Source organism: Scyliorhinus torazame, chromosome 27 (assembly GCF_047496885.1).
Source record: "Scyliorhinus torazame isolate Kashiwa2021f chromosome 27, sScyTor2.1, whole genome shotgun sequence".
Classification (NCBI taxonomy): domain Eukaryota; kingdom Metazoa; phylum Chordata; class Chondrichthyes; order Carcharhiniformes; family Scyliorhinidae; genus Scyliorhinus; species Scyliorhinus torazame.
Window position 1 is genome coordinate 23,495,510 of NC_092733.1, and position 23,513 is coordinate 23,519,022.

Here is a 23,513-nt window from a genome sequence, read left to right on the forward strand (position 1 = left end):
TCTAAATTTATGAAAGAATAAAAAACACATCAAGTACCCAGGACTGTCTGATGGTCATCCCCTGCGGTCGGGCAATTTATAGGCTCTCATGGTTACCGTCGTCAAGGGAGGGGGGGTAAGTATGAGGGTCAGGCGCCCGCACCAATCAGGGACCAAGGTCCCGCGAGTGCCCGCCCACCTGCCAGGTCTGGACCAATCGGCGGCCGAGGGCGGTACATCCGGGTGAGCCCAGTGAAGCCGAAGCAAAATGGACGGCCGTTTTTCAGGTCAGTCAAGCAAATCCCCGTCGGCGCTTCATAAGGTTTGATCGCCTTCATTCTTTCAAGGACAAACAAAACATTGTGTACCTCCACATGGATGTTCCAAGGGGTTGGAGGGGGCGGTTTCTGGAAGATGTCCCGTCTGTTTATTTTTAAATGAAGGTGGGAGGTAACCCAGTCCCGCAAGGAGCTGATTGGCTGCTGTGTCGGCCCGTGGGGGCAGGGCCGGCGTTACGATTGGTTAGTGGCGCCGTCCATCATTCGAGGGCGGGGCCGCGTTGCACGAGCAGCGGAGGGCGCTCCCCACCCCTCGCGGCCCGCCCAGACACGCCTCAGCGTCCCGCCACCCCCCCCTCGCATCCCCCTCTCCCTCGCACCCCCCCCTCTCCCTCGCACCCCCCCCTCCCTGGGACCCCCCCCTCCCTCGGATCGCCCCCCCCCTCCCTCGGATCGCCCCACCCCCTCCCTCGGATCGCCCCCCCCCCCTCCCTCGGATCGCCCCCCCACCCCCTCGGATCGCCCCCCCCCTCCCTCGGATCGCCCCCCCCCTCCCTCGGATCGCCCCCCCCCTCCCTCGGATCGCCCCCCCCCCTCCCTCGGATCGCCCCCCCCCCTCCCTCGGATCGCCCCCCCCCCCCTCCCTCGGATCGCCCCCCCCCCCTCCCTCGGATCGCCCCCCCCCCCTCCCTCGGATCGCCCCCCCCCCCTCCCTCGGATCGCCCCCCCCCCCTCCCTCGGATCGCCCCCCCCCCTCCCTCGGATCGCCCCCCCCCCTCCCTCGGATCGCCCCCCCCCCTCCCTCGGATCGCCCCCCCCCCCCTCCCTCGGATCGTCCCCCCCCCTCCCTCGGATCGTCCCCCCCCCTCCCTCGGACTCCCCCCCCCCCCCTCCCTCCCTCGGACTCCCCCCCCCCCCTCCCTCCCTCGGACTCCCCCCCCCCCCTCCCTCGGACTCCCCCCCTCTCCCTCGGACTCCCCCCCTCTCCCTCGGACTCCCCCTCCCTCCCTCGCCCTCGGACTCCCCCTCCCTCCCTCGCCCTCGGACTCCCCCTCCCTCCCTCGCCCTCGGACTCCCCCTCCCTCCCTCCCTCGCCCTCGGACTCCCCCTCCCTCCCTCCCTCGCCCTCGGACTCCCCCTCCCTCCCTCCCTCGCCCTCGGACTCCCCCTCCCTCCCTCCCTCGCCCTCGGACTCCCCCTCCCTCCCTCCCTCGCCCTCGGACTCCCCCTCCCTCCCTCCCTCGCCCTCGGACTCCCCCTCCCTCCCTCCCTCGCCCTCGGACTCCCCCTCCCTCCCTCGCCCTCGGACTCCCCCTCCCTCCCTCCCTCGCCCTCGGACTCCCCCTCCCTCCCTCCCTCGCCCTCGGACTCCCCCTCCCTCCCTCGCCCTCGGACTCCCCCTCCCTCCCTCGCCCTCGGACTCCCCCTCCCTCCCTCGCCCTCGGACTCCCCCTCCCTCCCTCGCCCTCGGACTCCCCCTCCCTCCCTCGCCCTCGGACTCCCCCTCCCTCCCTCGCCCTCGGACTCCCCCTCCCTCCCTCGCCCTCGGACTCCCCCTCCCGCCCTCGGACTCCCCCTCCCTCCCTCTCCCTCGGACTCCCCCTCCCTCCCTCTCCCTCGGACTGCCTCTCCCTCGGACTCCCCCTCCCTCCCTCTCCCTCGGACTCCCCCTCCCTCCCTCTCCCTCGGACTCCCCCTCCCTCCCTCTCCCTCGGACTCCCCCTCCCTCCCTCTCCCTCGGACTCCCCCTCCCTCCCTCTCCCTCGGACTCCCCCTCCCTCCCTCTCCCTCGGACTCCCCCTCCCTCCCTCTCCCTCGGACTCCCCCTCCCTCCCTCTCCCTCGGACTCCCCCTCCCTCCCTCTCCCTCGGACTCCCCCTCCCTCCCTCTCCCTCGGACTCCCCCTCCCTCCCTCTCCCTCGGACTCCCCCTCCCTCCCTCTCCCTCGGACTCCCCCTCCCTCCCTCTCCCTCGGACTCCCCCTCCCTCCCTCTCCCTCGGCCTCCCCCTCCCTCCCTCTCCCTCCCCCTCCCTCCCTCTCCCTCCCCCTCCCTCCCTCTCCCTCCCCCTCCCTCCCTCTCCCTCGGACTCCCCCTCCCTCCCTCCCTCCCTCTCCCTCTCCCCCTCCCTCCCTCCCTCTCCCTCTCCCCCTCCCTCCCTCCCTCTCCCTCGGACTCCCCCTCCCTCCCTCCCTCTCCCTCGGACTCCCCCTCCCTCCCTCCCTCTCCCTCGGACTCCCCCTCCCTCCCTCCCTCTCCCTCGGACTCCCCCTCCCTCCCTCCCTCTCCCTCGGACTCCCCCTCCCTCCCTCCCTCTCCCTCGGACTCCCCCTCCCTCCCTCTCCCTCCCTCCCTCTCCCTCGGACTCCCCCTCCCTCCCTCTCCCTCGGACTCCCCCTCCCTCCCTCTCCCTCGGACTCCCCCTCCCTCCCTCTCCCTCGGACTCCCCCTCCCTCCCTCTCCCTCGGACTCCCCCTCCCTCCCTCGCCCTCGGACTCCCCCTCCCTCCCTCGCCCTCGGACTCCCCCTCCCTCCCTCTCCCTCCCTCTCCCTCGGACTCCCCCTCCCTCCCTCTCCCTCCCTCTCCCTCGGACTCCCCCTCCCTCCCTCTCCCTCCCTCGGACTCCCTCTCCCTCCCTCGGACTCCCTCTCCCTCCCTCCCTCGGACTCCCTCTCCCTCCCTCCCTCGGACTCCCTCTCCCTCCCTCCCTCGGACTCCCCCTCCCTCCCTCCCTCTCCCTCGCTCCCTCCCTCTCCCTCGGACTCCCCCTCCCTCCCTCGCTCCCTCCCTCTCCCTCGGACTCCCTCTCCCTCCCTCCCTCTCCCTCGGACTCCCCCTCCCTCCCTCTCCCTCGGACTCCCCCTCCCTCCCTCTCCCTCGGACTCCCCCTCCCTCCCTCTCCCTCGGACTCCCCCTCCCTCCCTCCCTCTCCCCCTCCCTCCCTCCCTCTCCCCCTCCCTCCCTCCCTCTCCCCCTCCCTCCCTCCCTCTCCCCCTCCCTCCCTCCCTCTCCCCCTCCCTCCCTCCCTCTCCCTCGGACTCCCCCTCCCTCCCTCCCTCTCCCTCGGACTCCCCCTCCCTCCCTCTCCCTCGGACTCCCCCTCCCTCCCTCCCTCTCCCTCGGACTCCCCCTCCCTCCCTCCCTCTCCCTCGGACTCCCCTCCCTCCCTCCCTCTCCCTCGGACTCCCTCTCCCTCGGACTCCCCCTCCCTCCCTCTCCCTCGGACTCCCCCTCCCTCCCTCTCCCTCGGACTCCCCCTCCCTCCCTCTCCCTCGGACTCCCCCTCCCTCCCTCTCCCTCGGACTCCCCCTCCCTCCCTCGCCCTTGGACTCCCCCTCCCTCCCTCGCCCTCGGACTCCCCCTCCCTCCCTCTCCCTCGGACTCCCCCTCCCTCCCTCTCCCTCCCTCTCCCTCCCTCGGACTCCCTCTCCCTCCCTCCCTCGGACTCCCTCTCCCTCCCTCCCTCGGACTCCCTCTCCCTCCCTCCCTCGGACTCCCCCTCCCTCTCTCCCTCGCTCCCTCCCTCTCCCTCGGACTCCCCCTCCCTCCCTCGCTCCCTCCCTCTCCCTCGGACTCCCCCTCCCTCCCTCCCTCTCCCTCGGACTCCCCCTCCCTCCCTCTCCCTCGGACTCCCCCTCCCTCCCTCTCCCTCGGACTCCCTCTCCCTCGGACTCCCCCTCCCTCCCTCTCCCTCGGACTCCCCCTCCCTCCCTCTCCCTCGGACTCCCCCTCCCTCCCTCTCCCTCGGACTCCCCCTCCCTCCCTCTCCCTCCCTCCCTCTCCCTCCCTCTCCCTCGGACTCCCCCTCCCTCCCTCTCCCTCGGACTCCCCCTCCCTCCCTCTCCCTCGGACTCCCCCTCCCTCCCTCTCCCTCGGACTCCCCCTCCCTCCCTCTCCCTCGGACTCCCCCTCCCTCCCTCTCCCTCGGACTCCCCCTCCCTCCCTCTCCCTCGGACTCCCCCTCCCTCCCTCTCCCTCGGACTCCCCCTCCCTCCCTCTCCCTCGGACTCCCCCTCCCTCCCTCTCCCTCGGACTCCCCCTCCCTCCCTCTCCCTCGGACTCCCCCTCCCTCCCTCTCCCTCGGACTCCCCCTCCCTCCCTCTCCCTCGGACTCCCCCTCCCTCCCTCCCTCCCTCTCCCTCGGACTCCCCCTCCCTCCCTCCCTCCCTCTCCCTCGGACTCCCCCTCCCTCCCTCTCCCTCGGACTCCCTCCCTCTCCCTCGGACTCCCCCTCCCTCCCTCTCCCTCGGACTCCCCCTCCCTCCCTCTCCCTCGGACTCCCCCTCCCTCCCTCTCCCTCGGACTCCCTCCCTCTCCCTCGGACTCCCCCACCCTCCCTGTCCCTCGGACTCCCCCTCCCTCGGACTCCCCCTCCCTCGGACTCCCCCTCCCTCGGACTCCCCCTCCCTCGGACTCCCCCTCCCTCCCTCTCCCTCGGACTCCCCCACCCTCCCTGTCCCTCGGACTCCCCCTCCCTCGGACTCCCCCTCCCTCGGACTCCCCCTCCCTCGGACTCCCCCTCCCTCGGACTCCCCCTCCCTCCCTCTCCCTCGGACTCCCCCTCCCTCCCTCTCCCTCGGACTCCCCCTCCCTCGGACTCCCTCTCCCTCGGACTCCCCCTCCCTCGGACTCCCTCTCCCTCGGATCCCCGCCCCTTCCTCGGATCACCCCCTCTCCCTTGGATCCCCCCTCCCCCTCGGATCCCCCCCCCTCGGATCCCCACCCCCCCTCTCCCACGGATCCCCTCTCCCTCGGAACCCCCCTCCCTCGGATCCCCACTCTCCCTCGGATCCCCCCCCTTTCCCTCGCATCTCCCCCCCCTTTCCCTCGGTTCCCCCCCTCCCCTCGGATCCCCTCCCCCCCCCACCCACGGATCCACCTCCCTCCCACGGATCCCTCTCCCTCGGACCCCCCTCTCCCTCGGACTCTCCCTCGGACCCCCCCTCTCCCTCGGACCCCCCCTCTCCCTCGGACTCTCCCTCGGACCCCCCCTCTCCCTCGGACCCCCCCTCTCCCTCGGACCCCCCCCTCTCCCGCGGACTCCCCCTCTCCCTCGGACCTTTCCCTCGGACCCCCCTTTCCCTCGGACCTCTACCTCAGTCCCCCCCTCTCCCTTGGACATCTCCCTCGCACCCCCCACTCCCTCGGACCCCCCTCTCCCTTGGACTCCCGCGGACCACCCCCTCTCCCTCGGACCACCTCCCACGGACCTCCCTCGGACCCCCCCTCCCTCGGACCCCCCTCTCCCTCGGACTCTCCCTCGGACCCCCCCTCCCTCGGAACCCCCTCTCCCTTGGACTCTCCCTCGGGCCCCCACTCCCTCGGACTCACCCTCGGACCCCCCCTCTCCCTCGGACCCGCCTCTTCCTCATACCCCCCCTCTCCCTCAGATACCCCCGCCCTCGGATCCCCACCCGCCCACTACCTCGGACCCCCCCTTTCCCTCGGATCCCCCCCTCGGATCCCCACCCCTCTGCCTCGGATACCCCCCTCCCTCAGATCCCCCTCTCCCTCGGATCCCCCCCTCCCTCATCCCCCCCCTTACCCTCGGATTCCCCCCCCCTTTCCCTGGGATCCCCCCCCCTTTCCCTGGGATCCCCCCCCCATTTCCCTGGGTTCCCCCCCCCATTTCCCTGGGTTCCCCCCCCATTTCCCTCGGATCCCCCCTTTCCCTCGGATCCCCCCCTTTCCCTCGGATCCCCCCCTTTCCCTAGGATCCCCCCCTTTCCCTAGGATCCCCCTTTCCCTCTGATCCCACCCCCCTCCCTCGGATCCACCCCCCTTTCCCTCTCCTTCGGAGCCCCCTCTCCCTCGGACCCCCCCTCTCCCTCGGACTCTCCCTCGGACCCCCCCTCTCCCTTGGACTCTCCCTTGGACTCTCCCACGGACCCCCATCTCCCACGGACCCCCCCTCTCCCTCGGACCCTCCCACTTACTCGGACCCCCCCCTCTCCCTCAGACCCCCCTCCCTCGGATCTCCCTTGGACCCCCCATCTCCCCCGGACCTCTCCCTCAGACCCTCCCTCTACATCAGTCCCCCCCTCTCCCTTGGACCTCTCTCTCGGACCCCCCCCCCCGCCCTCGGCCCTCTCCCACGGGCCCTCTCCCTCGGACCCCTCTCCCTCGGACCCCCCATCTCCCGCAGAACTCCCTTGGACCGCCCCACCCCCTCGGACTCTCCCTCGGACCCCCCCTCTCCCTCGGACTCCTGTGGACCACCCCCCTCTCCCTCGGACCACCCCCCCCTCCCTCGGACCACCCCTTCTCTCCCTCGGACCCCCTCTCTCCCACGGACCCCCCTTCTCCCACGGATCCACCCCTCTCCCTCGGACTCTCCCTCGGACCCCCCTTCTCCCTCGGACCCCCCTTCTCCCTCGGACCCCCCTTCTCCCTCGGACCCCCCATCTCTCTCGGACCGCCCCTCTCCCTCTGACTCTCACTCGGACCCCCCTCTCCCTCGGATCTCCCCCCTCTCCCTCGGACCCCCCCCTCTCCCTTGGACCCCCCATCTCCCTCGGACCCTCTCCCTCGGATCCCGTCCCCTCTCCCTTGGATCCCGCCCCCCTCTGCCTCTGATTCCCCACCCCCCCCTCCCTCTGATCCCCCCCCTCTCCCTTGGATCCCCCCCCCCATCCCTCGGACCCCCCCTCCCTCGGATCCCCCCCCAACTCCCTCGGACCCCACCCCCTTTCCCTCGGATCCCCCCCTTTCCCTCGGATCCCCCCCCTTCCCTCGGATCCCCCCCCTTCCCTCGGATCCCCCCCCTTCCCTCGGATCCCCCCCTTTCCCTCGGATCCCCCCCTTTCCCTCGGATCTCCCCCCCCCCCCCCACTTTCCCTCGGTTCCCCCCCCTCCCCTCAGATTCCCCCTCTATTCCACGGATCTCCCCCCCCCCCTCCCCCCCCCCACGGATCCACCTCCCTCTCCCTCGGATCCCCCCCCCCCCTCGGATCCCCGCCCTCTCCCTCGGATTCCCCCCTCTCCCTTGGACCGCCCTCTCCCTAGGACGCTCCCTTAGACCCCCCCTCTCCCTTGGATCCCCCTCTCCCTCGGATCCCCGTCTCCCTCGGATCTCCCTCGGATCCCCCTCTCCCTCGGATCCCCCTCTCCCTCGGATCCCCCTCTCCCTCGGATCCCCCTGCCCCTCGGACCCCCCCTGTCCCTCGGACCCCCCCTCTCCCTCGGACCCCCACCACTCCCTCAGACCCCACATCTCCCTCGGACCTCTCCCTCAGACCCTCCCTCTACCTCAGTACCCCCCTCACCCTTGGACCTCTCCCTCGGACCTCTCCCTCGGACCCCCCATCCCTCGGACCCCCCCTCCCTCGGACCCTTCTCCCTCGGACCCCCCCTCTCCCTCGGACACCCCTCTCCCTTGGATTCCCGCGGACCACCCCCCTCCCCCTCGGACCACCCCCTCTCTCCCATGGCCCCCCCCCTCCCTCGGCACCCCCCACTCCCACGGACCCCCCACTCCCACGGACCCCCCACTCCCACGGACCCCCCTCTCCCTCGGACCCCCTCTCCCTCGGACCCCCCCTCTCCCTCGGACCCCCCCTCTCCCTCGGACCCCCCCTCTCCCTCGGACCCCCCCTCTCCCTCGGACCCCCCCTCTCCCTCGGACCGCCCCTCTCCCTCGGACCCCCCTCCCTCGGATCCCCCTCTCCCTCGGACTCTCCCACGGACTCTCCCTCAGACCCCCCTCCCTCGGACTCTCCCTCGGATCCCCCTCTCCCTCGGACTCTCCCTCGAACCTCCCCTCTCCCTCGGACACCCCCTCTCGCTCGGACCCCCCCATCTCCCGTGGACTCTCCCTCGGACCCCCCCATCTCCCTCGGACTCTCCCTCGGATCTCTCCCTCGGACCCCTACCCCTCTCCCTCGGACCCCCCATCTCCCTCGGATCCCCCCTCCCTCGGACCTCTCCCTCGGACCCCCCACCCCCTCGGACCCCCCCCCTCTCCCTCGGACTCCCGTGGACCACCCCCCTCTCCCTCGGACCACCCCCTCTCTCCCTCGGACCCCCTCTCTCCCGCGGAATCTCCCTCAGACCGCCCCTCTCCCTCGGTCTCTCCCTCGGACCCCCCCTCCCTCGGACCCCCCCCTCCCTCGGACCCCCCCCTCCCTCGGACCCCCCTCTCCCTCGGACCCCCCTCGGACCCCCCTCTCCCTCGGACTCTCCCTCGGGCACCCCCTCTCCCTCGGACTCTCCCTCGGACCCCCCATCTCCCTCAGACCCCCCATCTCCCTCGGACCACCCATCTCCCTCGGACCTCTCCCTCAGACCCTCCCTCTACCTCAGTACCGCCCTCACCCTTGGACCTCTCCCTCGGACCTCTCCCTCGGACACCCCCTCCCTCGGACCCCCCCTCCCTCGGACCTCTCCCTCGGACCCCCCTCTCCCTCGGACCCGCCCTCTCCCTCGGACCTCTCCCTCGGACCTCTCCCTCTGACCCCCCCTCTGCCTCTGACCCCCCCTCTCCCTCGGGCCCCCCCTCTCCCTCGGACCCCCCCTCTCCCTCGGACCCCCCTTCTCCCTCGGACCTCTCCTTCGGACCCCCCCCTTTCCTTCGGACCTCTCCCTCGGACCCCCGCTCTCCCTCCGACCCCCCCTCCCTCGGACTCTCCCTCAGATACCCCCCCTTTCCCTCGGATCTCCCACCCCCTCCCTCGGATCCCCACCGCTCTCCCACGGATCCACCCCCATCTCCCTCGGATCCTGTCCCTTGGATCCCCCCCTCTCCCTCGGAACCCCCCTCTCCCTCGGAATCTCCCTCAGACCCCCCCCCCCCCACGGATCCCCCCCCCCCAACACGGATCCCCACCCCCCCACGGATCCCCCCCCACACGGATCCCCCACCCTCCCACGGATCGCCCCCCCCGCCTCCCTCGGATCCCTCCCTCTTCCTCGGATCCCTCCCTCTGCCTCGGATCCCCCCCTCTCCCTCGGACCCCCTCCTCTCCCTCGGACGCCCCTCTCCCTCGGACCCCCACATCTCCCTCGGACCCCCCATCTCCCTCGGATCTCTCCCTCGGACCCTCTCCCTTGGATCCCGCCCCCTCTCCCTCGGATTCCCCCCTCTGCCTCTGAAATCCCCTCCCCCTCGCTCGGATCCCCCCCCCCCCCCATTCCTCGGACCCCCCCTCCCTCGCATCCCCCCTCCCTCGGATCCCCCCTCCCTCGGATCCCCCCACCCTCCCTCGGATCCCCCCACCCTCCCTCGGATCCCACCCCCTTTCCCTCGGATCCCACCCCCTTTCCCTCGGATCCCCCCCTTTCCCTCGGATCCCCCCCTTTCCCTCGGACCACCCCCCTTTCCCTCGGATCCCCCCTCCCTATCCCTCGGACCCCCCCTTTCCCTCAGATAACCCCCCCCCCTTTCCCTCGGATCTTCCCCCCCCTTCCCTCGGATCTCCCCCACCCCCCTTCCCTCGGATCTCCCCCCCCCCCTTTCCCTCGGTTCCCCCCCCTCCCCTCAGATCCCCCCTCTATACCACGGATCTCCCCCCTCTCCCACGGATCCAAACAAACAAAGAACAAAGAAATGTACAGCACAGGAACAGGCCCTTCGGCCCTCCAAGCCCGTGCCGACCATACTGCCCGACTAAACTACAATCTTCTACACTTCCTGGGTCCGTATCCTTCTATTCCCATCCCATTCATATATTTGTCAAGATGCCCCTTAAATGTCCCTATCGTCCCTGCTTCCACTACCTCCTCCGGTAGTGAGTTCCAGGCACCCACTACCCTCTGCGTAAAAAACTTGCCTCGTACATCTACTCTAAACCTTGCCCCTCTCACCTTAAACCTATGCCTCCTAGTAATTGACCCCTCTACCCTGGGGAAAAGCCTCTGACTATCCACTCTGTCTATGCCCCTCATAATTTTGTATACCTCTATCAGGTCGCCCCTCAACCTCCTTCGTTCCAGTGAGAACAAACCGAGTTTATTCAATCGCTCCTCATAGCTTATGCCCTCCATACCAGGCAACATTCTGGTAAATCTCTTCTGCACCCCCTCTAAAGCCTCCACATCCTTCTGGTAGTGTGGCGACCAGAATTGAACACTATACTCCAAGTGTGGCCTAACTGAGGTTCTATACAGCTGCAACATGACTTGCCAATTCTTATACTCAATGCCCCGGCCAATGAAGGCAAGCATGCCGTATGCCTTCTTGACTACCTTCTCCACCTGTGTTGCCCCTTTCAATGACCTGTGAACCTGTACTCCTAGATCTCTTTGACTTTCAATACTCTTGAGGGTTCTACCATTCACTGTATATTCCCTACCTGCATTAGCCCTTCCAAAATGCATTACCTCACATTTGTCCGGATTAAACTCCATCTGCCATCTCTCCGCCCAAGTCTCCAGACAATCTAAATCCTGCTGTATCCTCTGACAGTCCTCATCGCTATCCGCAATTCCACCAACCTTTGTGTCGTCTGCAAACTTACTAATCAGACCAGTTACATTTTCCTCCAAATCATTTATATATACTACAAACAGCAAAGGTCCCAACACTGATCCCTGTGAACACCACTGGTCACAGCCCTCCAATTAGAAAAGCATCCCTCCATTGCTACCCTCTGCCTTCTATGGCCTAGCCAGTTCTGTATCCACCTTGCCAGTTCACCCCTGATCCCGTGTGACTTCACCTTTTGTACTAGTCTACCATGAGGGACCTTGTCAAAGGCCTTACTGAAGTCCATATAGACAACATCTACTGCCCTACCTGCATCAATCATCTTAGTGACCTCCTCGAAAAACTCTATCAAGTTAGTGAGACACGACCTCCCCTTCACAAAACCGTGCTGCCTCTCACTAATACGTCCATTTGCTTCCAAATGGGAGTAGATCCTGTCTCGAAGAATTCTCTCCAGTAATTTCCCTACCACTGAAGTAAGGCTCACCGGCCTGTAGTTCCCGGGATTATCCTTGCTCCCCTTCTTAAACAGAGGAACAACATTGGCTATTCTCCAGTCCTCCGGGACATCCCCTGAAGACAGCGAGGATCCAAAGATTTCTGTCAAGGCCTCAGCAATTTCCTCTCCAGCCTCCTTCAGTATTCTGGGGTAGATCCCATCAGGCCCTGGGGACTTATCTACCTTAATATTTTTTAAGACACCCAACACCTCGTCTTTTTGGATCACAATGTGACCCAGGCTATCTACACCCCCTTCTCCAGACTCAACATCTACCAATTCCTTCTCTTTGGTGAATACTGATGCAAAGTATTCATTTAGTACCTCGCCCATTTCCTCTGGCTCCACACATAGATTCCCTTGCCTATCCTTCAGTGGGCCAACCCTTTCCCTGGCTACCCTCTTGCTTTTTATGTATGTGTAAAAAGCCTTGGGATTTTCCTTAACCCTATTTGCCAATGACTTTTCATGACCCCTTCTAGCCCTCCTGACTCCTTGCTTAAGTTCCTTCCTACTTTCCTTATATGCCACACAGGCTTCGTCTGTTCCCAGCCTTTTAGCCCTGACAAATGCCTCCTTTTTCTTTTTGACGAGGCCTACAATATCACTCGTCATCCAAGGTTCCCGAAAATTGCCGTATTTATCTTTCTTCCTCACAGGAACATGCCTGTCCTGTATTCCTTTCAACTGACACTTGAAAGCCTCCCACATGTCAGATGTTGATTTGCCCTCAAACATCCGCCCCCAATCTATGTTCTTCAGTTCCCGCCTAATATTGTTATAATTAGCCTTCCCTCAATTTAGCACATTCATCCTCGGACCACTCTTATCCTTGTCCACCAGTACTTTAAAACTTACTGAATTGTGGTCACTGTTACCGAAATGCTCCCCTACTGAAACATCTACCACCTGGCTGGGCTCATTCCCCAATACCAGGTCCAGTACCGCCCATTCCCTAGTTGGACTGTTTACATATTGTTTTAAGAAGCCCTCCTGGATGCTCCTTACAAACTCCGCCCCGTCTAAGCCCCTGGCACTAAGTGAGTCCCAGTCAATATTGGGGAAGTTGAAGTCTCCCACCACCACAACCCTGTTGTTTTTACTCTTTTCCAAAATCTGTCTACCTATCTGCTCCTCTATCTCCCGCTGGCTGTTGGGAGGCCTGTAGTATACCCCCAACATTGTGACTGCACCCTTCTTATTCCTGATCTCTACCCATATAGCCTCACTGCCCTCTGAGGTGTCCTCTCGCAGTATAGCTGTGATATTCTCCCGAACAAGTAGCGCAACTCCGCCTCCCCTTTTACATCCCCCTCTATCCCGCCTGAAACATCTAAATCCTGGAACGTTTAGCTGCCAATCCTGCCCTTCCCTCAACCAGGTCTCTGTAATGGCAACAACATCATAGTTCCAAGTAGTAATCCAAGCTCTAAGTTCATCTGCCTTACCCGAAATGCTCCTTGCATTAAAACATATGCACTTCAGGCCACCAGACCCGCTGTGTTCAGCAACTTCTCCCCGTCTGCTCTGCCTCAGAGCCACACTGTCCCTATTCCCTAGTTCTCCCTCAATGCTCTCACCTTCTGACCTATTGCTCCCGCGCCCACCCCCCTGCCATACTAGTTTAAACCCTCCCGTGTGACACTAGCAAACCTCGCGGCCAGGATATTTATGCCTCTCCGGTTTAGATGCAACCCGTCCATCTTATACAGGTCACACCTGCCCCGGAAGAGCTCCCAGTGGTCCAGATAACGGAAACCCTCCCCCCTACACCAGCTGTTTAGCCACGTGTTTGTCTGCTCTATCTTCCTATTTCTAGCCTCACTGGCACGTGGCACAGGGAGTAATCCCGAGATCACAACCCTCGAGGTCCTGTCTTTTAACTTTCTGCCTAGCTCCCTGAACTCCTGCTGCAGGACCTCATGCCCCTTCCTGCCTATGTCGTTAGTACCAATATGTACAACGACCTCTGCCTGTTTGCCCTCCCCCTTCAGGATTCCCTCTACCCGTTCGGAGACATCCTGGACCCTGGCACCAGGGAGGCAACATACCATCCTGGAGTCTCTTTCACGTCCACAGAAGCGCCTATCTGTGCCCCTGACTATAGAGTCCCCTATTACTATTACTCTTCTGCGCTTTGACCCTCCCTTCTGAACATCAGAGCCAGCCGTGGTGCCACTGCTCTGGCTGCTGCTGTTTTCCCCTGATAGGCTATCCCCCCCGACAGTATCCAAAGGGGTATATCTGTTCGAGAGGGGGACAACCACAGGGGATTCCTGCACTGACTGCCTGCCCTTTCTAGTGGTCACCCATTTCTCTGCCTGCACCTTGGGTGTGACCACATTTACATAACTGCGATCTATGACGCTTTCCGCCACCTGCATGCTCCTAAGTGCATCCAATTGCTGCTCCAACCGAACCATGCGGTCTGTGAGGAGCTGCAGTTGGGTGCACTTTCTGCAGATGAAGCCATCCGGGACGCTGGAAGCCTCCCGGACCTGCCACATCTCACAGTCAGAGCACAGCACCCCTCTAACTGACATTGCGTCAATTAATTAAAATTAAAATTTGTCTTTTTTTTTAATAAATACTTTTTTTTTAAATTGCAAAGTTACTGTCAACTATCTGTTTCCTAGCACTAGATTTCTAATAGAAATGCGATAGCTAACTATAATACTCTCCGATCTCTGGCTTAGATATCCTCTAAATTATAATTAAGTTATTATGTTTAATTAGTTCCCAAATACTCAAATTTTTTAAAAATTTAGGTTAGAATCCCAACCAGCCACTCGGGTCACAGCTTTTCTGTGATGTCACTTCAGTTTCCCCCCGACACACACAATTTGAAAAAAGGTATAAAAGTAAAAATCACTTACTTACCTTCTTACCTTCTGAGTGTCTGAGATGTTCTCAGGTTCTCTCGCTCTCCCCCCCTCTCCCCCCTCTCCCTCGGACCCCCTCACCCTCGGACCTCCCTCTCCCACGGATCTCTCTCCCTCGGATCCCCCCCCCTCCCTCGGATCCCCCCCCCCCTCCCTCAGATCCCCCCCCCCTTCTCCCTCGGATCACCCCCTCCCTCAGATCCCCCCCCCTTCTCCCTCGGATCCCCCCCTCTCCCTTGGATCCCCCTCCCTAGGATTCTCCCTCGGACCGCCCCTCTCCCTCGGACCGCCCCTCTCCTTCGGTCAGCCCCTCTCCCTCGGACTCTCCCTTAGACCCCCCTCCCTCGGATCTCCCTCGGACTCTCCCACGGACTCTCCCTCGGACCCACCCTCCCTCGCACCCCCCGTCCCTCGGACTCTCCCTCGGATCCCCCTCTCCCTCGGACCCCCCCTCCCTCGGACTCTCCCTCGGACACCCGCTCTCCCTCGGACACCCCCTCTCCCTCGAACCCCCCCCCCTCTCGCTCGGACCCCCCCATCTCCCTCGGACCCCCCCTCCCTCGGCCCTCTCCCTCGGATCTCTCCCTCGGTCCCCTCTCCCTCGGACCCCCCATCTCCCTCGGACCTCTCCCTCGGACCCCCCACCCCCTCGGACCCCCCTCTCCCTCGGACCCCCCCTCTCCCTTGGACACCCGTGGACAACCACCCTCTCCCTCGGACCACCCCCTCTCTCCCTCGGACTCCCTCGGACCACCCCTCTCCCTCGGACCCCCCTCTCCCTCGGACCCCCCTCTCCCTCGGACCCCCCTCTCCCTCGGACCCCCCTCTCCCTCGGGCCCCCCATCTCCCTCGGATCCCCCCTCTCGCTCGGAGATCCCCTCTCGCTCGGACCCCTCCACTCCCTCGGACCACCCCCTCTCCCTCAGACCTCTCCCTCGGACTCCCCCCCCAGAGGGAGAGGGGCGGTCCGAGGGACAGGTCCAAGGGAGGGGGGGGTTCGAGGGAGAGGTCCGAGGGAGAGGTCCGTGGGAGAGAGGGGGTGGTCCGAGGGGGAGGGGGGGTGGTCCGCGGGAATCCGAGGGAGAGGGGGGTCCGAGGGAGAGGGGGAGGGGTCCGAGGGAGAGGGGTCCGAGGGAGAGGGGGAGGGGTCCGAGGGAGAGTGTCTGAGGGAGGGGGGTCCGAGGGAGAGGTCCGAGGGAGGGGGGGTCCGAGGGAGGGGGGCTCCGAGGGAGAGGTCCAAGGGTGAGGGGGGACTGAGGTAGAGGGAGGGTCTGAGGGAGAGGGAGGGTCTGAGGGAGAGGGGGGGTCCGAGGGTGAGGGGGTCCGAGGGAGAGGGGGTCCGAGGGAGAGGGGGTCCGAGGGAGAGGGGGGGGTCCGAGGGAGAGGGGGGTCCCCCCACCCTCGGATCCCCACCCCCCCCTTCTCCCTCGGATCCCCCCCTTCTCCCTCGGATCCCCCCCCTTTCCCTCGGAACCCCCCTTTCCCTCGGACCCTCCCCCTTTCCCTCGGATCCCCCCCCTTTCCCTCGGATCCCCCCCCCCTTTCCCTCGGATCCCCACCCCTCTCCCTCGGATCCCCACCCCTCTCCCTCGGATCCCCACCCCTCTCCCTCGGATCCCCCCTCCCTCGGATCCCCCCTCCCTCGGATCCCCCCCTCCCTCGGATCCCCCCCTCCCTCGGATCCCCCCCTCCCTCGGATCCCCCCCTCCCTCGGATCCCCCCACCTCGGATCCCCCCCCCCTCGGATCCCCCCCCCTTTCCCTGGGTTCTCCCCCCCCTTCCCTGGGATTCCCCCCCCTTTCCCTCGGATCCCCCCCTCCCCTCGGATCTCCCTCCCCTACGCTCCCCCCCCATCCCACAGATCCCCCCCTCCCACGATCCCCTCCCACGGATCCCCTCTCCCTCGGATCCCCCCCTCTCCCTCGGATCCCCCCTCTCCCTCGGACCCTTCTCCCTCGGACCCCCCTCCCTCCCTCTCCCTCGGACTCCCCTACCCTCCCTCTCCCTCGGACTCTGTCCCGCACCCTCGGACACCCCTCCCTCCGTCTCCCTCGGACCCACCCTCCCTCCCTCTCCCTCGGACCCTCCCTCCCTCTCCCTCGGACCCTCCCACTCCCTCGGACTCTCCCTCGGACCCCCCCTCCCTCAGACCCCCCCATCTCCCTCGGACCTCTCCCTCAGACCCTCCCTCTACCTCAGTCCCCCCCCTCACCCTTGGACATCTCCCTCGGACCCCCCCCCTCCCTAGGACCTCTCCCTCGTTCCCCCCCTTCCTCGGACCCTCTCCCTCGGATCTCTCCCTCGGACCCCTCCCCCTCTCCCTCGGACCACTCCCTCGGACCACCCCCTCTCTCCCACGGACCCCCTCTCTCCCACGGACCCCCCTTCTCCCACGGATCCCCCCCTCTCCCTCGGACTCTCCCTCGGACCCCCCTTCTCCCTCGGACCCCCCTTCTCCCTCGGACCCCCCTTCTCCCTCGGACCCCCCTTCTCCCTCGGACCCCCCTTCTCCCTCGGACCCCCCTTCTCCCTCGGACCCCCCTTCTCCCTCGGACCCCCCTTCTCCCTCGGACCCCACTTCTCCCTCGGACCCCCCTTCTCCCTCGGACCCCCCTTCTCCCTCGGACCCCCCATCTCCATCGGACCGCCCCTCTCCCTCGGACCGCCCCTCTCCCTCTGACTCTCACTCGGACCCCCCTCACCCTCGGATCTCTCCCTCGGACCCCCTCTCCCTTGGACCCCCCATCTCCCTCAGATCCCCCCCTCTCCCTCGGACCCTCTCCCTCGGATCCCGTCCCCTCTCCCTTGGATCCCGCCCCCTCTGCCTCTGATTCCCCACCCCCTCCCTCGGATCCCCCCCCTCTCCCTCGGATCCCCCCCCTCTCCCTTGGATCCCCCCCATCCCTCGGACCACCCCCTCCCTCGGATCCCCCCCCCATCTCCCTCGGATCCCCCCCCCCATCTCCCTCGGATCCCACCCCCTTTCTCTCGGATCCCCCCTTTCTCTCGGATCCCCCCCCTTTCCCTCGGATCCCCCCCTTTCCCTCGGATCTCCCCCCCCCCCCCCACTTTCCCTCGGTTCCCCCCCCCTCCCCTCAGATCCCCCCTCTATACCACGGATCTCCCCCCCCCCCTCCCCCTCCACCCCCACGGATCCACCTCCCTCTCCCACGGATCCACCTCCCTCTCCCACGGATCCCCCCCCCTCTCCCTCGGATCCTCTCCCTCGGATCCCCCCCTCTCCCTTGGACCCCCCTCTCCCTAGGACGCTCCCTTAGACCCCCCTCTCCCTTGGATCCCCCTCTCCCTCGGACCCCCCACTCCCTCGGACCCCCCTCTCCCTCAGACCCCACATCTCCCTCGGACTTCTCCCTCAGACCCTCCCTCTACCTCAGTACCCCCCTCACCCTTGGACCTCTCCCTCGGAACCCCCTCCCTCGGACCCCCCCTCCCTCGGACCCCTCCCCCTCTCCCTCGGACCCCCCCCTCCCTCGGACACCCCTCTCCCTTGGATTCCCGCGGACCACCCCCTCCCCCTCGGACCACCCCCTCCCCCTCGGACCACCCCCTCTCTCCCATGGCCCCCCCCTCCCTCGGCACTCCCACGGACCCCCCTCCCTCGGACCCCCCCTCTCCCTCGGACCCCCCCTCTCCCTCGGACTCTCCCTCGGACCCCCCCTCTCCCTCGGACCCCCCCTCTCCCTCGGACTCTCCCTCGGACCCCCCCCTCTCCCTCGGACCCCCCCTCTCCCTCGGACCCCCCCTCTCCCTCGGACCCCCCCCTCTCCCTCGGACACCCCCTCTCCCTCGGACCGCCCCTCTCCCTCGGACCGCCCCTCTCCCTCGGACCCCCCCTCTCCCTCGGACCGCCCCTCTCCCTCGGACTCTCCCTCGGACCCCCCCTCCCTCGGACTCTCCCTCGGATCCCCCTCTCGCTCGGACCCCCCCCATCTCCCTCGGACTCTCCCTCGGACCCCCCCTCCCTCGGGCCCTCTCCCTCGGACTCTACCTCGGATCTCTCCCTCGGACCCCTACCCCTCTCCATCGGACCCCCCATCTCCCTCGGATCCCCCCTCTCCCTCGGACCTCTCCCTCGGACCTCTCCCTCGGACCCCCCACCCCCTCGGACCCCCCCTCTCCCTCGGGCTCCCGTGGACCACCCCCATCTCCCTCGGACTCTACCTCGGACCCCCCCTCCCTCGGGCCCTTTCCCTCGGACTCTACCTCGGATCTCTCCCTCGGACCCCTACCCCACTCCCTCGGACTCCCCCTCTCCCTCGGACTCCCCCTCTCCCTCAGACCCCCCTCTCCCTCGGACCCCCCCCTCCCTTGGACTCTCCCTCGGACCCCCCCTCTCCCTCGGACCCCCGCTCACCCTCTGACCACCCCCTCTCCCTCGGTCCCCCCCTCTCCCTCAGATACCCACCCCTCCCTCGGATCACTACCCCCCTTCTCCCTCGGATCCCCCCCTTCTCCCTCGGATCCCCCCCTTCTCCCTCGGATCCCCCCCTTTCCCTCGGATCCCCCCCCCTTTCCCTCGGATCCCCCCCCTTTCCCTCGGATCCCCCCCTTTCCCTCGGATCTCCCCCCTCCCTCCCCTCGGATCTCCCCCCTCCCTCCCCTCGGATCTCCCCCCTCCCTCCCCTCGGATCCCCCCCCCCATCCCACGGATCCCTCCCCCCTCCCACAGATCCCCCCCCCCCATCTCCCATGGATCTCCCCCCCCCCCCCCCCCTCTCCCTCGGATCCCCCCTCTCCCTCGGATCCCCCCTCTCCCTCGGATCCCCCCTCTCCCTCGGACCCCCCTCCCTCTCCCTCGGACCCTCCCTCTCTCTCAGAGCCCCCTCCCTCTCCCACGGAGCCCCCTCCCTCTCCCTCGGACCCCTCTCCCTCGGACTGTCCATCGGACCCACCCCCTCTCTCTCGGACCCCCTTCCCTCCCTCTCCCTCGGACCCCCCTTCTCTCCCTCGGATCCCCCCACCCCAACCCTCGGATCCCCCCCCTTTCCCTCGGATCCCCCCCCTTTCCCTCAGATCCCCCCCCTTTCCCTCTGATCCCCCCCCTTTCCCTCTGATCCCCCCCCTTTCCCTCTGATCCCCCCCTTTCCCTCGGATCCCCCTCTCCCTCGGATCCCCGCCCCTCTCCCTCGAATCCCCCACCTCCCTCGGATCCCCCTCCTCCCTCGGATCCCCCTCCTCCCTCGGATCCCCCCCCCTCGATTTCCCCCCCCCCCCCCCTCCCTAGGATCCCCCCCTTTCCCTCGGATATCCCCGCCTTTCCCTCGGATATCCCCGCCTTTCCCTGGGATCCCCGCCTTTGCCTGGGATCCCCGCCTTTGCCTGGGATCCCCGCCTTTCCCTGGGATCCCCGCCTTTCCCTGGGATCCCCGCCTTTCCCTGGGATCCCCCCCTTTCCCTGGTATCCCCCCCTTTCCCTGGGATCCCCCCCTTTCCCTGGGATCCCCCCCCTTTCCCTCGTATCCCCCCCTTTCCCTCGTATCCCCCCCCTTTCCCTGGGATCCCCGCCTTTCCCTGGGAGCCCCCCCTTTCCCTGGGATCCCTCCCCTTTCCCTGGGATCCCCCCCCCTTTCCCTGGGATCCCCCCCCCTTTCCCTGGGATCCCCCCCCTTTCCCTGGGATCCCCCCCCTTTCCCTGGGATCCCCCCCTTTCCCTGGGATCCCCCCCCTTTCCCTGGGATCCCCCCCCTTTCCCTGGGATCCCCCCCTTTCCCTGGGATCCCCCCCCTTTCCCTGGGATCCCCCCCTTTCCCTGGGATCCCCCCTTTCCCTCAGATCCCCCCTTTCCCTCGGATCCCCCCCTTTCCCTCGGATCCCCCCTTTCCCTCGGATCCTCCCCTCCCCTCGGATCTCTTCCCTCCCTCCCCTCGGATCCCCCCAATCCCACAGATCCCCACCCCCCCACTGATCCCCCCCCCCCCCCCCCCCCCGCCCCACGGATCCCGTCTCCCACGGATCCCCCCCTCCTCTCCCTCGGACCCCCCTCCCTCTCCCTCGGACCCCTCTCCCTCGGACCCCCCTCCCTCCCACTCCCTTGGACTCCCCCTCCATCCCTCTCCCTCGGACTCTGTCCCTCTCCCTCGGACACACCTGCCTCCGTCTCCCTCGGACCCACCCTCCCTCCCTCTCCCTCGGACCCTCCCTCCTCCTCCCTCGGAGCCCCCTCTCCCTCGGACTCTCCCACGGACTCCCCCCCCGACCCCCCCCCTCCCTCGGACCCCCCCTCCCTCGGACACTCCCTCGGACCCCCCTCTCCCTCGGACCCCCCCTTCCCTCAGACCCCCCTCTTCCTCGGACCACCCCTCTCCCTCGGACTCCCCCTCTCCCTCGGACTCCCCCACTCCCTCGGACTCCCCCTCTCCCTCGGACTCCCCCTCTCCCTCAGACCCCCCTCTCCCTCGGACCCCCCCCTCCCTTGGACTCTCCCTCGGATCCCCCTCTCCCTCGGACCCCCCCTCTCCCTCGGACCCCCGCTCACCCTCCGACTACCCCCTCTCCCTCGGTCCCCCCCTCTCCCTCAGATACCCACCCCTCCCTCGGATCACTACCCCCCTTCTCCCTCGGATCCCCCCTTCTCCCTCGGATCCCCCCCCTTTCCCTCGGATCCCCCCCCTTTCCCTCGGATCCCCCCCCTTTCCCTCGGATCCCCCCCTTTCCCTCGGATCCCCCCCTCCCCTCGGATCTCCCCCCTCCCTCCCCTCAGATCTCCCCCCTCCCTCCCCTCGGATCCCCCCCCATCCCACGGATCCCCCCCCATCCCACGGCTCCCCCCCCCCTTCCCACAGATCCCCCCCCCTTCCCACAGATCCCCCCCCCCCCACGGATCTTCCCCCCCCCCCCCCCCCTCGGATCCCCCCTCTCCCTCGGACCCCTCTCCCTCGGACCCTCCCTCTCTCTCAGAGCCCCCTCCCTCTCCCTCGGACCCCTCTCCCTCGGACTGTCCATCGGACCCACCCCCTCTCTCTCGGACCCCCTTCCCTCCCTCTCCCTCGGACCCCCCTTCTCTCCCTCGGATCCCCCCACCCCAACCCTCGGATCCCCCCCTTTCCCTCGGATCCCCCCCTTTCCCTCGGACCCCCCCCCCTTTCCCTCGGATCCCCCCCCCTTTCCCTCGGATCCCCCCCCTTTCCCTCGGATCCCCCCCCCTTTCCCTTGGATCCCCCCCCTTTCCTTCGGATCCCCCCCCTTTCCCTCGGATCCCCCCCCCTTTCCCTCGGATCCCCCCCCTTTCCCTCGGATCCCCCTCTCCCTCGGATCCCCCCCTCCCTCGGATCCCCCCCCCCCCCTCGGATCCCCCCCCCCCCTTTCACTCGGATACCCCCCCCCCCTTTCACTCGGATCCCCCCCCTTCCCTCGGATCTCTACCCCCCCCTTTCCCTCGGATGTCTCCCCCCCCCCTTGACCTCGCTCTCCCACCCCCCCCCCTTTCCCTCGGATCTCCCCCCCCCCCCCCTTCCGCTTGGATCTTCCCCCCCACCCCTTTCCCTCGGATACCCCCCATCCCATGGATCCCCCCCCAACGCGGATCCGCCCCCCCTCCCACGGATCCCCTCCCCCTCCCTCCGATCCTCTCCCTCGGACCCCCCTCTCCCTCGGACCCCCTCTCCCTCGGTCTCTCACTCAGACTCTCCCTCGGATCTCCCCCCCCCCCTCCCCTCGGATCCCCCCCATCCCATGGATCTCCCCCCCCCCCCACGGATCCACCCCCCTCTCCCACGGATCCACCCCCCTCTCCCTCGGATCCCCCCCTCTCCCTCGGATCCCCCCCCTCTCCCTCGGATCCCCCCTCTCCCTCGGACCCCCCCTCTCCCTCGGACCCCCCTCTCCCTCGGACCCCCCCTCTCCCCCGGACCCCCCCTCTCCCCCGGACCCCCCCTCTCCCTCGGACCCCCCTCTCCCTCGGACCCCCCCCTCTCCCTCGGACCCCCCCTCTCCCTCGGATCCCCCCCTTTCCCTCGGATCCCCCCCTTTCCCTCGGATCCCCCCCTTTCCCTCGGATCCCCCCCTTTCCCTCGGATCCCCCCCTTTCCCTCGGATCCCCCCCTTTCCCTCGGATCCCCCCCCCTCCCCTCGGATCCCCCGCCTTCCCTCGGATCCCCCCCCTTTACCTCGGATCCCCCCCCTTTCCCTCGGATCCCCCCCTTTCCCTCGGATCCCCTCCTCCCTCGGATCCCCCACCTCCCTCAGATCCCCCTCCTCCCTCGGATCTCCCCCCCCCCCTCGGACCTCCCCCCCCTCCCCTCGGATCCCCCCCTCCCTCGGATCCCCCCCTTTCACTCGGATATCCCCGCCTTTCCCTGGGATCCCCCCCTTTATCTGGGATCACCCCCCTTTATCTGGGATCACCCCCCTTTCCCTGGGATCACCCCCCTTTCCCTCGGTTCCCCCCCCTTTCCCTCGGATCCCCCCCTTTCCCTCGGATCCCCCCTTTCCCTCGGATCCCCCCCTTTCCCTCGGATCCCCCCCCTTTCCCTCGGATCCCCCCCCTTTCCCTCGGATCCCCCCCCTTTCCCTCGGATCCCCCCCTTTCCCTCGGATCCCCCCCTTTCCCTCGGATCCCCCCCTTTCCCTCGGATCCCCCCTTTCCCTCGGATCCCCCCCTCCCCTCGGATCTCTTCCCTCCCTCCCATCGGATCCCCCCCTATCCCACAGATCCCCAACCCCCCACGGATCCCCCCCCCCCACGAATCCCCTCTCCCACGGATCCCCCCTCCTCTCCCTCGGACCCCCTTCCCTCTCCCTCGGACCCCGCTCCCTCGGACCCCCCTCCCTCCCACTCCCTCGGACTCCCCCTCCCTCCCTCTCCCTCGGACTCTGTCCCTCTCCCTCGGACTCTGTCCCTCTGCCTCGGACTCTGTCCCTCTCCCTCGGACCCCCCCCTCCCTCGGACCCCCCTCTCCCTCGGACCCCCCCTCTCCCTCGGACCTCCCCCATCTCCCTCGGACCCCCCCATCTCCCTCGGACCCCCCCACCTCCCTCGGACCCCCCCATCTCCCTCGGACCCCCCCCCATCTCCCTCGGACCCCCCAATCTCCCTCGGACCCCCCATCTCCCTCGGACCCCCCCATCTCCCTCGGACCCCCCCATCTCCCTCGGACCCCCCCATCTCCCTCGGACCCCCCCATCTCCCTCGGACCCCCCCCATCTCCCTCGGACCCCCCCCCATCTCCCTCGGACCCCCCCATCTCCCTCGGACCCCCCCATCTCCCTCGGACCTCCCCCTCTCCCTTGGACTCCAGCTCTCCTCCCGACCCCCCCCTTCTCCCTCGGACCCCCCCATCTCCCTCGGACCCCCCCATCTCCCTCGGACCTCCCCCTCTCCCTTGGACTCCAGCTCTCCTCCCGACCCCCCCCTTCTCCCTCGGACCCCCCCTCTCCCTCAGATACCCCCCCTCCCTCGGATCCCCACCCCCCTTCTCCCTCGGATCCCCACC

At 67.5% G+C, this 23,513-nt stretch overlaps 1 protein-coding gene across 1 annotated transcript in view; it reads left to right on the forward strand.

Annotated features, from left to right (window-relative positions):
• Positions 1-200: 200 nt before the first annotated feature.
• The window catches only part of LOC140403306 (A-kinase anchor protein 8-like), a 109,429-nt gene continuing 86,116 nt past the window's right edge, over positions 201-23,513 (forward strand). The window contains exon 1 of the mRNA XM_072491147.1: positions 201-266. Coding sequence (XP_072347248.1) covers positions 248-266 — 19 coding nt within the window. The 5' untranslated portion in view covers positions 201-247. The remainder of the gene's footprint in view (positions 267-23,513) is intronic.